Genomic DNA, 15,121 nt, shown 5'->3' with positions numbered 1-15,121 from the left:
TTAAATGAGACATTTAATATCAAATAATGAAATAAATATAGAACCATATGTTGTGTATCTGTTTTATATACCTCGTTTATCTTATTAACTTAGTCACTCACACACCAATCGGGATTCTGAACATCATCTTTACTCGTGTTCTCCAGCACACTACACATATTTAACATCCCGCTCCCACTATGCATTGCACTTTCATTTCTTAAAGATACAGAGCATCATTCCAGTACATGACATCCCCCCCAAAGTCGGATATAGATTTATAACACTTTAACCATAACACTTTAAGACAAACTGTTGTCTCTATATCGGCAAACAAACAACATACTATTTTTAAACTTTCACATATAAAAATTTTTTTTAGCCTGTTTTAAACTTGCTTACTAATTCTCAACCCATGAACATGTAAATAGCATTATTTGCATTTACCAGTTTAAGAGAATTAACCAATTACAAAGTCAGAAAATTTCTGACGCAATTTCTTTTGTCTCTGGGGCTTAGCATATGCCACATTTTGGTTACACACAGTATTAGGTGCAAGCCTCTCTGAGTCCTCTGACATTGTCTGCTGCTCTGCATTCATAGCACCATCATCACAATCCACTTTCTTACTGTCCTGCTTGTTTTCTGCTTCTCTCTCTACATATTTTTTTATGAATGTTGTGCTGCGAGTATATTGGGCTCCAGTAGGTGATTCAACCGTTATTTGGTTCCTAGCTTTTCTGACCACTGTGTGAGGTGTTGCATTAAACGGAGTGGTAAACTTGTCAATCTTGTCCTGTCTCAGAAGAACTCGGTCTCCAACTGCTACATTTGAGTATTCTGCCTTGCGATGTTCATCCGCATACAGTTTATATTTCCCCTTTTTCTCTGCATCGTAGTCGTGAACTTCAAGATCAGTATCCACAGATGTAAGATCAGGTAGCTTGTCTCTCATCTTTCTTTTAAACAGAAGCTCAGCTGGACTTTTGCCGGTGGTATTATACACAATTCCTCTGTACACTGTGACATACTTCCTGAGTTCTTTTTGCCAGTCAAGTCCTTCTGACTGTGCAATTCTGTAGATCCACTGCTAGATCTTGTCACGGTCCATCTGGCAATGGTGTAGGCTGCAGTGGTTCTGGAGCATCAGGGCGAGACACTATTTGACAACCATGACATTTGCAAAATCTTTCCACAGCTTTGTCCATGCCAGGCCACCATACTTTTGTTCTCAGATGTTGTTTGGTTCCAACAATAACTATATGTCCTTTATGTGCCAGTGAAATTGCTCGTGGTTGTAGTGTTTTCGGAAGAACAATGCGCGTTCCACGTAGTACTAAAAACCCTACAACACACAGCTCATTAGCTACAGGTGCATACGTCATACACCTTTCAAAATGAATCTTTTTCCGAAGCTTCCTCCACTTCTCTTGTAGTCAGGGCTCTTGGTGTGGCGCTGATGGCCACAAATCTCACATACTCATCCGACTCCTGCGAGTGTTTTTCTCTCATTGCTGTGCTTCCCAGGAGTCGTGATAATGGATCAGCAATGTTTTCTTTTCCGGAAACATAAACAACCTTAAAGTTATATGGTTGAAGACGCAAAACCCATCGCTCAACACGGGCACAGGGCTTGGAACGTAGACCGTATATTGACTCTAACGGCTTATGGTCTGTGACCAAATCAAACTGTCTGCCATACACATAGGGGTGTAGCCTCTCGCAGGCCCATACAAGGGCAAGGGCCTCCCTCTCAGTCTGAGAGTAACGTCTCTCACAGTCTGATAGACTTCTACTGATGTAGCAAACTGTCACCATTTGTCCTTTTTGACGCTGCGTCAATACAGCCCCAACCCTACAGGGCTAGCATCAGCGATGACCTGCGTTGGAGCGTCTTTGTCGAAGTATGCTAAAGTCCCTGCTCTTGCAAGTTCCTTTTTTAGATCATTGAATGCGTTTTTCTGTTCTGGACCAAAGACAAACTCAGAGTCTTTTCTGGTAAGACGTCTCAAGGGCTCCGCCAGTGTTGCAAATTGTGGAATAAATCTACTGCTGTAACTGAGAAGTTCAAGAAAGCTCCGAACTTCTGAAGCGTTTTGTGGTTCTCTGGCCTCTGCCACAGCTCTGACTCTCTCCTCAGTGGGACCAATGCCTTTTTGTGTAAGCAGAATTCCCATGAAATTTAAGCGATCCATGCCAAACTGACATTTTGAAGGATTCAGGGTTAGCCCGCTCTCTCTTAAACCCTTCATGACGGCATGTAGACGTTGCATATGTGCTTCCTGGTCAGCTGCATGAACAATCACATCGTCTGAGATGTTTTCAACTCCCTCTATTCCAGCAAGGGCAGACGCTATCTCATGTTGGTCTTGTTCACTTGCAGACGAAAGATGAGCCATTTGTATCTGTATACCCCATTGTGGACTGCAAATGTTGTATTCTGACGAGACTGTGGTGTCAACTCCAGTTGGTGGTATCCCCATTTGAGATCTAGCTTGCTAAAGAACATGGATCCGTTCATGCTTTGTAAGAGCTCATCGACAGTGGGGATGGGGTATCGCTCTCTGATGATTGCTCAATTAGCTTGTCGCATGTCAAGACATAGTCTGATTTCAGAATTGGCTTTTGGCACTATTACAACTGGATTAACCCATGGTGTAGGTCCGTTCACTTCTTTTATGATGTCCATTTTTAGAAGTTCTTTTATCTTTTCCTCCACAGGACCCCTCAAATTAAATGGTATTCGTCTTAGAGGCTGTGCCACTGGCTGAACATTTTGGTCTATATATAAGCTGATTTGTTTGGTTCTCAGCTTACCAACTCCTTGGAAAACTTCTGGGTATTGTGAATGAAGTGTTTGTTTGAGATCCGTTATTGCTGCAATGTTTGTGCCTATCTTCAGCACTCCAGGCTTCATAGCAGTATCTCTCCCCAGTCACGGTTTTCCAGTCCCTTTGATGACAATGAACTCTGCAGATACCATCCAGTTGTCTATTCTAGCTTCACACTCAAAAGCTCCCTTTATTGGCAAAGGTTTATCAGATGAGTAAGAGAACAATTTCCTTTCTGTTTCTGGTATGTATGAATGGCATTTAATATTCATTGATTTCAGTCTTTCCCACGTATTTTCGTCAATGATATTGCTGGTTGCACCTGAGTCTACAAGCATTTTTAAATTGACGTTTCACAAGCAAACATTTAGTCTATTGTCCATGTAATTGTCTTGGATGACGAATGCATATTCAGGTTGACCTTCAACTTGGTTTACAGTTTGCTGTTTCACATTTTTAGTCTTGCACATTTTTGAGAAATGGTCTCGTCCTTTACATTTATGGCATGTCTGACCTCTCGCGGGGCATTTTAAATCTCTCCCTAAGTGATCAGAATTACCACATCTATAGCACTGTTTATTTACCTTACTGCATTCTGCATGTTGTTTTCCCTTGAATTTCCCTTTCATTTGTTTTCCTTCTTTGTTCCAGATGCGATTCACAGACTCTTTATCAGGTGTAGATGTCTCACTAATCGATGATGCACCCATCTGTTCCTCTATCCGTTCACAGAGCGCAGCAACCTCCAAAGCGCGATCTAGTGTGAGGTTAGGTCCCTCCTCCAAAAGTTTGCGACGCACATATGTTGACGAACATTTGCCTACTATGGCATCCCGAATCTGATTATTCATGTCATCCGCAAATGCACAGTCTCTTGCTGCCTGTCTGAGACGCGTTGTAAACTGCTGAACAGTCTCTCTACGACTTTTAGGAAAGTTTATAAAATGATTGCCTTGCATACGCATCATTTACGCGAGGAACGAAGTATGCATTCAAATGATGGAACCATTACGCCTTTTTATTCAATCATTATTTCAAACTGGCATCAGGTAGTTTATAGCTTCCTGGTCGTGACGTCACCCCGCTAATTTTGTACAGATTACACACGTGATTTAGAGCGTGGACAATCCGGAAGTGTTCTCAAAGCGTAGCGACTCAGCTTGTGTTCCTGAAAGGGAACCAAATTCAACCTACTGATCACTACCGCCCTCTGCTGGTAAAAACACTGTTCTCACCCATAATTAACCGTTTATATTTTAAACATTTTGTCAAACTATTAGATTTTAAATGCACGTTTCTGTTTTCTTCCAACAGAGGTCCCTTTAACGTGATGGAATTTTTGGTACAAAATAAACTCAGACAAATAATAAACCTTTAAACCTTTTTTTTTTTCAACAATTTTCTCCATCTGTTTTCAGGTATTTCCCTTCAGTTTCTTTTCTTTTTTTTTTTTTTTTTTTTTTTTTTTAGTTTTTTCTCACTTTGTTTACCAATCCTGCTTTAGAGTGAGCTTAGTACAGCCTACCTTACTAATACCTGATATGTACACAGAATACAGAACACAGAAATAAATGAAGAAATATGGTAATATTTAAATACTAAAAAAAAGGAGAGATAGATAGATAAATTGATCAATTTTTCTTTTTGATTTTATTTACACGTACTTATTCATGTAAAAAAAAAATATATATATATATAGCAATCGTTTTTTTTTTTTATTTAACCACAAAAATAAAAAATACAGCAAACCCACTGGCATCTTCTGCCCTCTGCTGGTAAAAAAAAAAAAAGTCCCACACATATAACCAAACATGAGTCAATTGAATTTTAAACATTTGGGTGTTAAACTATTAGAATTCAAATGCTTTCAAGTGCATTTACAGTTTAATAGAACTGTTCAGGTAAAATCTAAGAGGGTGACAGACTTCCAGAGTTCTAAATCAGGTTTTACTGCTTTCTTGTTTTTCTTTTTGTGTTTACCAGTGACTGTCCGTCTCCATCTGTCTCTGTCTCTATGTATGACTCTATTAATAAATAGTGAAGAGGAAAAAAGGATAATGTTCTTCAGCATAGAGACTTGACTTGACGTTTGCACTTTCTCAGTTTTTTATTCTTATTATAATAAACACATTTAAAACAGTTTTAACACCAAAATTAAACAGTGGTGTCTAATTTGTGATACAGTGAGAATTTTTTATATAATATTTATGGAATGAGTTAAACTTTCTGAAAGAAGAATTTACACTCACGTGGTACTCAGTAATATGACAATCTGCGAATACTTTGTCCTTTTAACTGCATAAGGAAAAATGAGAAGCATATCAAATAGATTCTACAATATGGTAAGAACATCAGAAAAGCAAAGCTTCAATCTTGTGGACCAAGTTGCTCTCTGGTCTGGTAATCAGGTGCTGCTGTTACATTTGTTCTTCTGTTGTTCTTCTCTACTGTAGACTCACTGTTCCATCTCCATCACCTCTGCTGTATTGAACTGTATTAGGACCTGGAGGGTAAAATAAACAAGAAACGCTCAGTTCATGAAGATACAATGATGTGTAAGTGAAGGAACCTTTTCCACAGACTAGTAAAATTACAGGACCTTGAAACTTGTACCTTTCTTTTTGGTGGGGCAGTAAACCACAGCCACAATGATGTGCAGAAAGATCACAGTCACCACAGCGAAGGGAAAGTAGGGAAGAGACTCTGAAGAGACGTCATCAATATCAGTCATAACATTATTTTATTTAAACATTTACACTGTATAATTTTTATACATCGGGGAACTGAGGAGAGCAGTTGCTGGATTTTTGTTGGAGGAATGTTGTCCTAAATGTCTGAAATAGGATTCCAGCTTCTCAACAGTCCTGGGTCTTCTTTGTCATTATTTTGTTTGTTTTAAAATGCATAAGTTCAGCACCCAAACTCTTTTACTACGAATCCATGCTGATGTAATAGTTGCACTATGCAGTTTAGGAAGTGTGTAGATTTAGTGTATGAGATTTGCTCTATGGTGATGCATTAACCTGCACAAAAAATCTAAAACAGACTTTCTGTTAGAGTGGTGTTTATTACCTGGTTTGGAAGTTGTCGGGATTGTTGTTGTGGATGGAGATGGTCTTTTTATGTCTTCTGCAATGAGAGACATATAAAAAGCATTATTAATAAATCCAGGAATCATCGTCAGATGATTGTAAAATGAGCTTTGACACAGAGAAATTTCAATTTCTTGAAACCTTGTCAAAACTCGGCGTGAATGCTTGTTTGACAAGTTTGTATGTTAAACATAAGTGGAGTTGATTTTAAATTAAGGTTTATACATTAAAAATATGAACGGAATGAAATGCTGGCTAGTTCAAATATATGTTTCATTGTGATTCAATAGGTACACATTTTTGAATACTTCCACAATTCTAAAAAACATCTGGATAATTTTTCATTTTCTGGAAATATTACCACAAAACACGAAATATTAACACAAGACAGCAAAAATTAAGATTCATAAGTCATTACCTATTTCAGATGTTTTAGACTGCAGATTTTTGTAGCCTTTGGTCACCAGTCCTGGTTTCGTAGATGAGACAAAAAGTAAAGGACAGAAATAAGTGTAGTGTTTGAGTTTAGTGTTTGAGACTTGTTTTAAGGTCAAGCAGTTAACAGCACAAAAAAACAGACATCCTGTTGCAGTGGTGTTTAGTACCTGGTTTAGCAGTGGTTTGGATTGTTGTGGTGAATGGTAAAGGACTTTTTGGAGCCTCTGCAAGGAGAGAAATATTTAAACAATTAGATATTAATCCAGGAATCATAATCAGATTTGAATGTGGGTCAGAACACACGCAAATAATATAAAAACATAATCACAAATACAGATGAGGGGCAGAACATGAAACAGAACCTTTACAGATGTGATTTTAACACTTTACTAACACTATATTTTTCCATGAATATAAAGACACTAAATTCGATTATAAAGCAGTAGTAAAAAATATTGTTTTGGATAAAAACTAGAGTCAATTTCCCAAAGATTTCATACAAGAGTTTGTTTTACCTCTTACTGTGAGATGGATGTCCTTAATAATATCAAGGACCCAACACCTGTAATCTCCTCCATCCTCTACAGTCAGTTGTGATATAAGTAGAGAAAGATTTCCTGGATGATGATCATTATAGAGCTGAACTCTGTGTGTGTAGTGATTTGTCTGGTCCTTTGGGAAGATTTCTTTGTAATTAGATTCTTTATTATTGGACCATTTGAAAGTTTGTGGTTTGTTTTGTAGATCAGAGCAGGAGCAGGGCAGAAGAACAGAATGTCCACCATATCCAGTCACTTCCACTGTCTCATGATTCAGTGTGCAACCTGGAGAATAAACAAACATCAACATATTGCATTACTGTTACAACATCAGATTAATATGTCATGAGAATATCACTGAAGTTACATTGTGAATAAAAATGAGTTATTTACCTTTAACAGTGAGTCTGATGACTCTGTATTCACTCTCTGTTCTACACCTGTAAACTCCTCCATCCTCTACAGTCAGGTGTGATATGAGCAGAGAGAGATTTCCCGAACTCTGATCATTAACCAGCTGAAATCTGCCTTTGTACTGTTCACTCTGAGGAGATATCTGTACCCAATCATAAATGTATTTCTTCCATTTGAATCTCTGAGGTTTGGTGTGGAGGTCAGTGCAGGAGCAGGGCAGCAGTACTGAATCTCCTGTGTATGCAGTGATCTCTTTTGTCATCTTTCTATTTCCTTCCAGTCTGCAGCCTGTAGGAACACACCAGTTAATGATCTGTTAATGAGCAGTTCACCATCTGCAGCAACTCTACAGAACTACAGACAACCTGTAACTCCTAAACTCACTAAAGTTACTGAAAATTTAAACTGTGAAGAGAAAACATGCTGTAAATTATAATAAATACATTTAAAAGTGCTGAGAGGATTGGGCAGCAGTCGAAGGCAGGGGCCTTGACAGCCTGATCCCTGGACACGGAGAAGTGTCTGGGGAATCTGCTTAGACTGCTGCCCCCGCGACCCGAATTACGGATAAGCGGGAGAAGATGAAATGAAATGAAATGAACATTTAAAAGTCAGTATCTGAAATAAAAAATGTATTCATTTACTCTTGTTTATAAAGTTTGTCTGAAATATGCACAAATGTAAAACATTTACCTTTTGGAATCAATTATTAATCTGGGAATAAAATTGAATCCACTAGATTTAGGAGGTAATGAATTACATAATTTAATAATTATAATTTAGATTCATAAATAGGAGAAGAATTGAGAGAACAAGAGAGAGAGAGAGAGAGAGAGAGAGAGAGAGAGAGAGAGAGAGAGAGAGAGAGAGAGTTGTGACCTTCTTAAAATTCCCTCCACTCTTCTGCCGGGTACTGATGTAGGTGAGTCGACCTGGGGTGTAGTCAGTGTTCAGCATCAAAGACTATCACACTAAGCACAGGGGTACCACAAGGGTGCATGCTCAGCCCGCTGCTTTTTATCCTGTTGACCCATGATTTTGTACCCAGTTACAGCACCAACCACATCATCAAGTTTGCAGACAACACAACTGTAGTGGGCCTCCTCACCAACAACAATGAGGCCAACTACAAGAGCTAGGTGAGCCGACTGATCCAGTGGAATAACGAAAACAATCTCCTCCTAAAAGTTCCTGGAAGTGCATATCTCTGAGGACCTCGCCTGGATGACAAACACCACATCACTGACCAAGAAAGCTCAGTCACGCCTTTACTTCCTCCGGCAAACTGAGGAAAGCAGAAGTCCCACCTCCCATCATGTGCTCCTTTCAGATCTTTTTATCACAAGTACACTGCTGTTACCTCTTACAAAATCTGTATATAGCCGATACAAACTCTCTATACTGCATTCACACTGTATACACTTGATGAGAGAGAAAAGAAACGGTATTTCGATTCCTTTGTATGTCTGCACATATGGTGGGATTGACAAATTAAACCTTGAACATTGATTACGATGTTAATTGTTATTATTACTATTATTAATATTAAATGATAATTATAATAATTGATTATATATTACTATTATAAAAGGCAGGAAATGTTTTTTAGAAAATGTATTTGACTCAGCGGAACTCTTGTTTCAACACACCATCAAAAAGCCTAAGCAACTGATGGTGTGAACAAACCACATGAGTAAGCAGTTTAGAGACATCCTTCCTCCATCCTGTTAACAGTCTACACACCCCAGTGTTTTAAACATCTGTAAAATGTTTGGTATGGAGTCTTGTAGTATAAGCGCATGTACAACACATGTAAGAACCACGAAGAGTAACAGAGAATGAAAGCGCATGAGAAGAAACTGTAGTGGAGTGAAACAGTCCCATGATGAACATTTTCTCATGTTTATATTTATATTTAGTATGATGGCAAACACAAAAACCCCAAAACTCTCCAAATCTCTTTAAATGTTCAGTGTTCACTTACATTTTTATATCAGGAGGAAGTTTACTAAATGACTTAATGTGTAAAGGCCTTAAATGATATATTTATATTTGAAAGGAGAGAGAGAGAGAGAGAGAGAGAGAGAGAGAGAGAGAGAGAGAACAGCAGACTGACCTTCAGTGATATGAAGCTGTATGAGGAGGAAAAGAAAACACACCTGCATTCTTACTGAGGACCAGAATCCACACATTAATCCAAAGACTGTATTAGAGCTCAACACACACTGACCGACTGCTTTACCACGTCTTAAAACACCTTATCAATTAAATCCATTTACTCACACAGGAAGTTCCAATTTTAGCACCATGGCCTTGACCACAGAATTGAGAAAGTTCCTTATGTCTTTTGCACATTAGAACTGAGTCTATTTTCTGAATACTTACATTATCAATCATCTAATAGCAATAAACTCATTCATTCATTCATCTTCTCCCGCTTATCCGTAATTCGGGTCGCGTGGGCAGCAGTCTAAGCAGGCCTTCGACTGCTGCCCAATCCTCACAGCACCGTCCCTTACGGTCCCTCCTGCAGGTGGTGAGCCCACGGGAAGGCGGCCCCACGTCACTCCAACGTCACGGACCTTGATATTTTCCTCGTAAGGGACCCTCGGAGCATAGAGGGTTAAGGGCCTTGCTCAAGGGCCCAAGAGTGGCAGCTTGGCGATACCGGGGCTTGAACCCCAGACCTTCCGATCGGCAACCCAGCGCCATGACCTGGACCTCTGTGGGTCGGGAAAGAACGAGAGACCCCGATGCGGAGGTTGCGACACAGGTGTCAGAAATCGCTCATCTATTTTACTGGATGAAGGCAATCTCTGGTAATAAACCGGCCAAGTTATATCAAGTTTGGCAACGACGCTTTTCACATCCGCAATAAGCTTCTTGACTTTGCAGAGCCCCCTCCTCGGAGGAAAAGAGATAGAGCTGCATGCTCTCTTCACAAGAAGACAAATCCCTCTGTCAGAGAGGGAAACCTTGGGTGTGTTTCCAAAGCATTTCGATGCAGATCGAGTTCCTGAAAGGAAAATTGAGTGGCCTGCTATAGAGATCTGATCTCATCCCTACTGAACATCTTTGGGATAAATTGGAACGACTACACCTCAGGTCTCCTCACCTACATCAGTACCTACCTTTCATGACACCCTTGTGGCTGATGAACACAAATATCCATTAGCACACTCTAAAATCTAGTGAATCATCTTTCCAGAAAACTGGGGGGAATTATAAGAGCAAATCGGGAATAATTGTGAATGCAATGCTCAAAAACCACATACCATACTTATGACCAGGTGACCCAATACTTTTGGCAATATAGTGTATATTATGAGGACTTTTTGGTCTTTTCCAGCAGAGGCCACGCTCACATGATGGAACCATTACAGCTTTAATTTAATAATTATTTCTAAATGGCATCAGGTAGTTCACCCCATTTTCTCATTTTCTGACTTAGTTCTCACTTTTTTGAGCAATCCTGCTTTAGAGTGAGGTTACGACCATGTACCTTATTTACACATACTGCGAATGAAAATAAATGAATGAAGAAATGTAAAATAAATAAATAAATGTAGAAATTGACCTAAGTCTATGTATTTGTTTTAATATTAATAATAAAATTATTATTATCATTGCATTTATTGTAGCATTTACTTATTTTTAATAGTTTATGTTAAATAACAACTGACAGTTGCAAACTATAGTATTTGCTGTTTATTTGCTGTGAAACAAACTCAGCCAAATTCAACCTACTGATTCCTCTGCTAAGAAAACACTGTTCTCACCTGTAATTAACCATTTATATTTTAACATTTTGTAGAACTATTAGATTTCAAATGCACATTTCTGTTCTCTTCCAACAGAGGTCCCTCTCACATAATGGAATTTTCTGTACAAAAAACTCTGACAAATAAAAAACCTTTAAATTGTTTTTTTTTTTTACTATTATCTCTAACTGGTTTTAGGCATTTCTCATCAGTTTCTCTTTTTTTCACTTATTTCTCACTTTGATGACCAATTCTGCTTTAGAGTGCGCTTAGGACAACCTACATTATTAATGCATGGTATGTACACAGAAAACTGAAATGAATGAATTAAGAACTGAGGAAATACACAAACAATAAAAAAAATATATATACAAAATATATAAACAAAAACAACTTATTTATTATTTATACATATATTTGTTTTTGTGTATTTTGTGTATTTTTTTTAAAATGCCTTAGTTATTTTGTGGAATTTTTATATATTTTTTTTATTGTTCATGTATTTACACAGTAAAGAGACTGACATACAGATGTAGATGTAATATATATATATATATATATATATATATATATATATATATATATATATATATATATATATATATATATATATATATATATATATATATATATACACACATACATATACACTGGCGATCAAAATTAGAGAACAATTTATAAACAATTGAAAAATTCTGAAATAATGTCATCTTTACTGCTCAACAGTTGAAGGAGTTTTTGTCCTGTCTATACCATGCTACCAGACCACCTTTTCCACAAAATAACATTTAAAAAAAAAAAGATTCCAACAAAATTTTCTGAAGGTTACAACAGTCAGCAATTAGTAGGAAGTGCCTCTGAATGACTTCAGCACATCTGCAGCCACAGGACAGCACTAGTCTCTCACACTGCTCTGGTGTGATTTTGGTCCACTCTTTTTACAGTCTCCTCCACAGTTCGATGACTGTAGTGGTTTTCTTGGCCATAACTTTGTCGCCAAGGATTTTTCAGAGGTTCTCTATTGGATTGAGATCAGGACTCTGGGCCTGTTTTGCTGTGTGACATAGAGCGTTGTCCTGCATGAACACTGCGGGCCGATTGGGTGATAAACGTAGGGAAGGAACCATATGTTGTTGAAGAAGGTTCTGATAAACATTTGCATTCGCTTTGCCATGTAGCTGTATAAGAGGCCCAACTCCTGCTGCAGAAAACATGCCCCAAACCATGACACTTCATCCTCCACTTTTCACTGACTTCTTTACACACTTTGGGTTCAGTCTTCTCCAGTTTGTCGCTGAACATAATGTTTCCCATCGGACCCAAATAAATTAAACTTGCTTTCATCACTGAAGTGAACTTTGAACCAATTTCCCCTCTGTCCACACAACATGCTTCTCAGCAAAGCTTAGTCTAGCCTTTTGATTCTTTCTGCTAATGTGATGTTTGGTTACTGCAGAGTGGGCTTTCAGTCCAAATGCTCTTAAACGTAGAGATACTGTATGACGTGACAGCTCCTTACCCTGTTCAGCACTGAACTGGTGAGCAAATCCAGCTGCAGTGTGGAAACGATTGCCCATTGAGATCCTCCGCAGTATCCTGTCCTCTCTTGTATTTGTCTTCCGTGGACGACCAGCCTTCTTGGCAGGCTTGAATGAGTTTGTGATGTTGTAAAGATTCAATATTCTTGAAATCACAGATTTGGAACGACCAACTTGTCTTGCTATAGCTGATAGGGTCATCCCTTTGGCCTTCATCTGGACAACCTGCCCCCGGAGGCTTTCAGTCACTTTAGAACAGCCCACCATCTTGCAGAGTCAGTAAAACTGGAAGTTAGACTGCCAGTTAAATAAAGGTTGACAGATAATCAAGAAAATTAGCACTAGGTGCCAGATTAACACCAATAACTGGAAGGTATCTAAAAGTGTTCTCTAATTTTGATCAGTGTGTTTTCTGAAAAATAATGGTTATTTTTTTTAAATGCCTTAGTTTTTTTGTGGAAAAGGTGGTCTGGTAGCATGGTATAGACAGGACAAAAACTCCTTCAACTGTTGAGCAGTAAAGTTGACATTATTTCAGAATTTTTCAATTGTTTATAAATTGTTCTCTAATTTTGATCGCCAGTGTATATATATATATATATATATATATATATATATATATATATATATATATATATATATATATATATATATATATATATATATATTACATCTACATCTGTATGTCAGTCTCTTTACTGTGTAAATACATGAACAATAAAAAAAATATATAAAAAACTGTTGAGCAGTAAAGATGACATTATTTCAGAATTTTTCAATTGTTTATAAATTGTTCTCTAATTTTGATCGCCAGTGTATATATATATATATATATATATATATATATATATATATATATATATATATATATATATATTACATCTACATCTGTATGTCAGTCTCTTTACTGTGTAAATACATGAACAATAAAAAAAATATATAAAAATTCCACCAAATATCTAAGGCATTTAAAAAAAATACATAAAATACACAAAACAAATATATGTATAAATAATAAATAAGTTGTTTTTGTTTATATATTTTGTATATATATTTTTTTTATTGTTTGTGTATTTCCTCAGTTCTTAATTCATTCATTTCAGTTTTCTGTGTACATACCATGCATTAATAATGTAGGTTGTCCTAAGCGCACTCTAAAGCAGAATTGGTCATCAAAGTGAGAAATAAGTGAAAAAAAGAGAAACTGATGAGAAATGCCTAAAACCAGTTAGAGATAATAGTAAAAAAAAAAAACAATTTAAAGGTTTTTTATTTGTCAGAGTTTTTTGTACAGAAAATTCCATTATGTGAGAGGGACCTCTGTTGGAAGAGAACAGAAATGTGCATTTGAAATCTAATAGTTCTACAAAATGTTAAAATATAAATGGTTAATTACAGGTGAGAACAGTGTTTCCTTAGCAGAGGAATCAGTAGGTTGAATTTGGTTGAGTTTGTTTCACAGCAAATAAACAGCAAATACTATAGTTTGCAACTGTCAGTTGTTATTTAACATAAACTATTAAAAATAAGTAAATGCTACAATAAATGCAATGATAATAATAATTTTATTATTAATATTAAAACAAATACATAGACTTAGGTCAATTTCTACATTTATTTATTTATTTTACATTTCTTCATTCATTTATTTTCATTCGCAGTATGTGTTAATAAGGTACATGGTCGTAACCTCACTCTAAAGCAGGATTGCTCAAAAAAGTGAGAACTAAGTCAGAAAATGAGAAAATGGGGTGAACTACCTGATGCCATTTAGAAATAATTATTAAATTAAAGCTGTAATGGTTCCATCATGTGAGCGTGGCCTCTGCTGGAAAAGACCAAAAAGTCCTCATAATATACACTATATTGCCAAAAGTATTGGGTCACCTGGTCATAAGTATGGTATGTGGTTTTTGAGCATTGCATTCACAATTATTCCCGATTTGCTCTTATAATTCCCCCCAGTTTTCTGGAAAGATGATTCACTAGATTTTAGAGTGTGCTAATGGATATTTGTGTTCATCAGCCACAAGGGTGTCATGAAAGGTAGGTACTGATGTAGGTGAGGAGACCTGAGGTGTAGTCGTTCCAATTTATCCCAAAGATGTTCAGTAGGGATGAGATCAGATCTCTATAGCAGGCCACTCAATTTTCCTTTCAGGAACTCGATCTGCATCGAAATGCTTTGGAAACACACCCAAGGTTTCCCTCTCTGACAGAGGGATTTGTCTTCTTGTGAAGAGAGCATGCAGCTCTATCTCTTTTCCTCCGAGGAGGGGGCTCTGCAAAGTCAAGAAGCTTATTGCGGATGTGAAAAGCGTCGTTGCCAAGCTTGATATAACTTGGCCGGTCTATTACCAGAGATTGCCTTCATCCAGTAAAATAGATGAGCGATTTCTGACACCTGTGTCGCAACCTCCACATCGGGGTCTCTCGTTCTTTCCCGACCCACAGAGGTCCAGGTCATGGGTTAAGCCTTTTTCAGTCCGCAGTCCCTCTGTGAGGGATCCTGCGTGGGGCTCCGGAAAA

General features: G+C 37.5%; 2 protein-coding genes across 3 annotated transcripts in view; one reads left to right on the top strand and one right to left on the bottom strand.

Annotated features, from left to right (window-relative positions):
* Positions 1-9,536, bottom strand: part of LOC310722505 (uncharacterized protein) — a 43,366-nt gene extending 33,830 nt beyond the window's left edge. Inside the window, exon 1 of the mRNA XM_083535033.1 lies at positions 9,410-9,536. Within this exon, the coding sequence (XP_083391159.1) occupies positions 9,410-9,485 (76 nt within the window). The 5' untranslated portion in view covers positions 9,486-9,536. The remainder of the gene's footprint in view (positions 1-9,409) is intronic.
* Positions 1-15,121, top strand: part of LOC310722610 (uncharacterized protein) — a 676,055-nt gene that overhangs the window by 73,934 nt on the left and 587,000 nt on the right. The window lies entirely within an intron of this gene.

This window comes from Silurus aristotelis, assembly GCF_946808225.1.
Source record: "Silurus aristotelis genome assembly, chromosome: 29".
NCBI classification, from domain to species: Eukaryota; Metazoa; Chordata; class Actinopteri; order Siluriformes; family Siluridae; genus Silurus; species Silurus aristotelis.
Note: the sequence above shows the minus strand (reverse complement) of the source record. Positions and strands in the feature narration are given on the sequence as shown.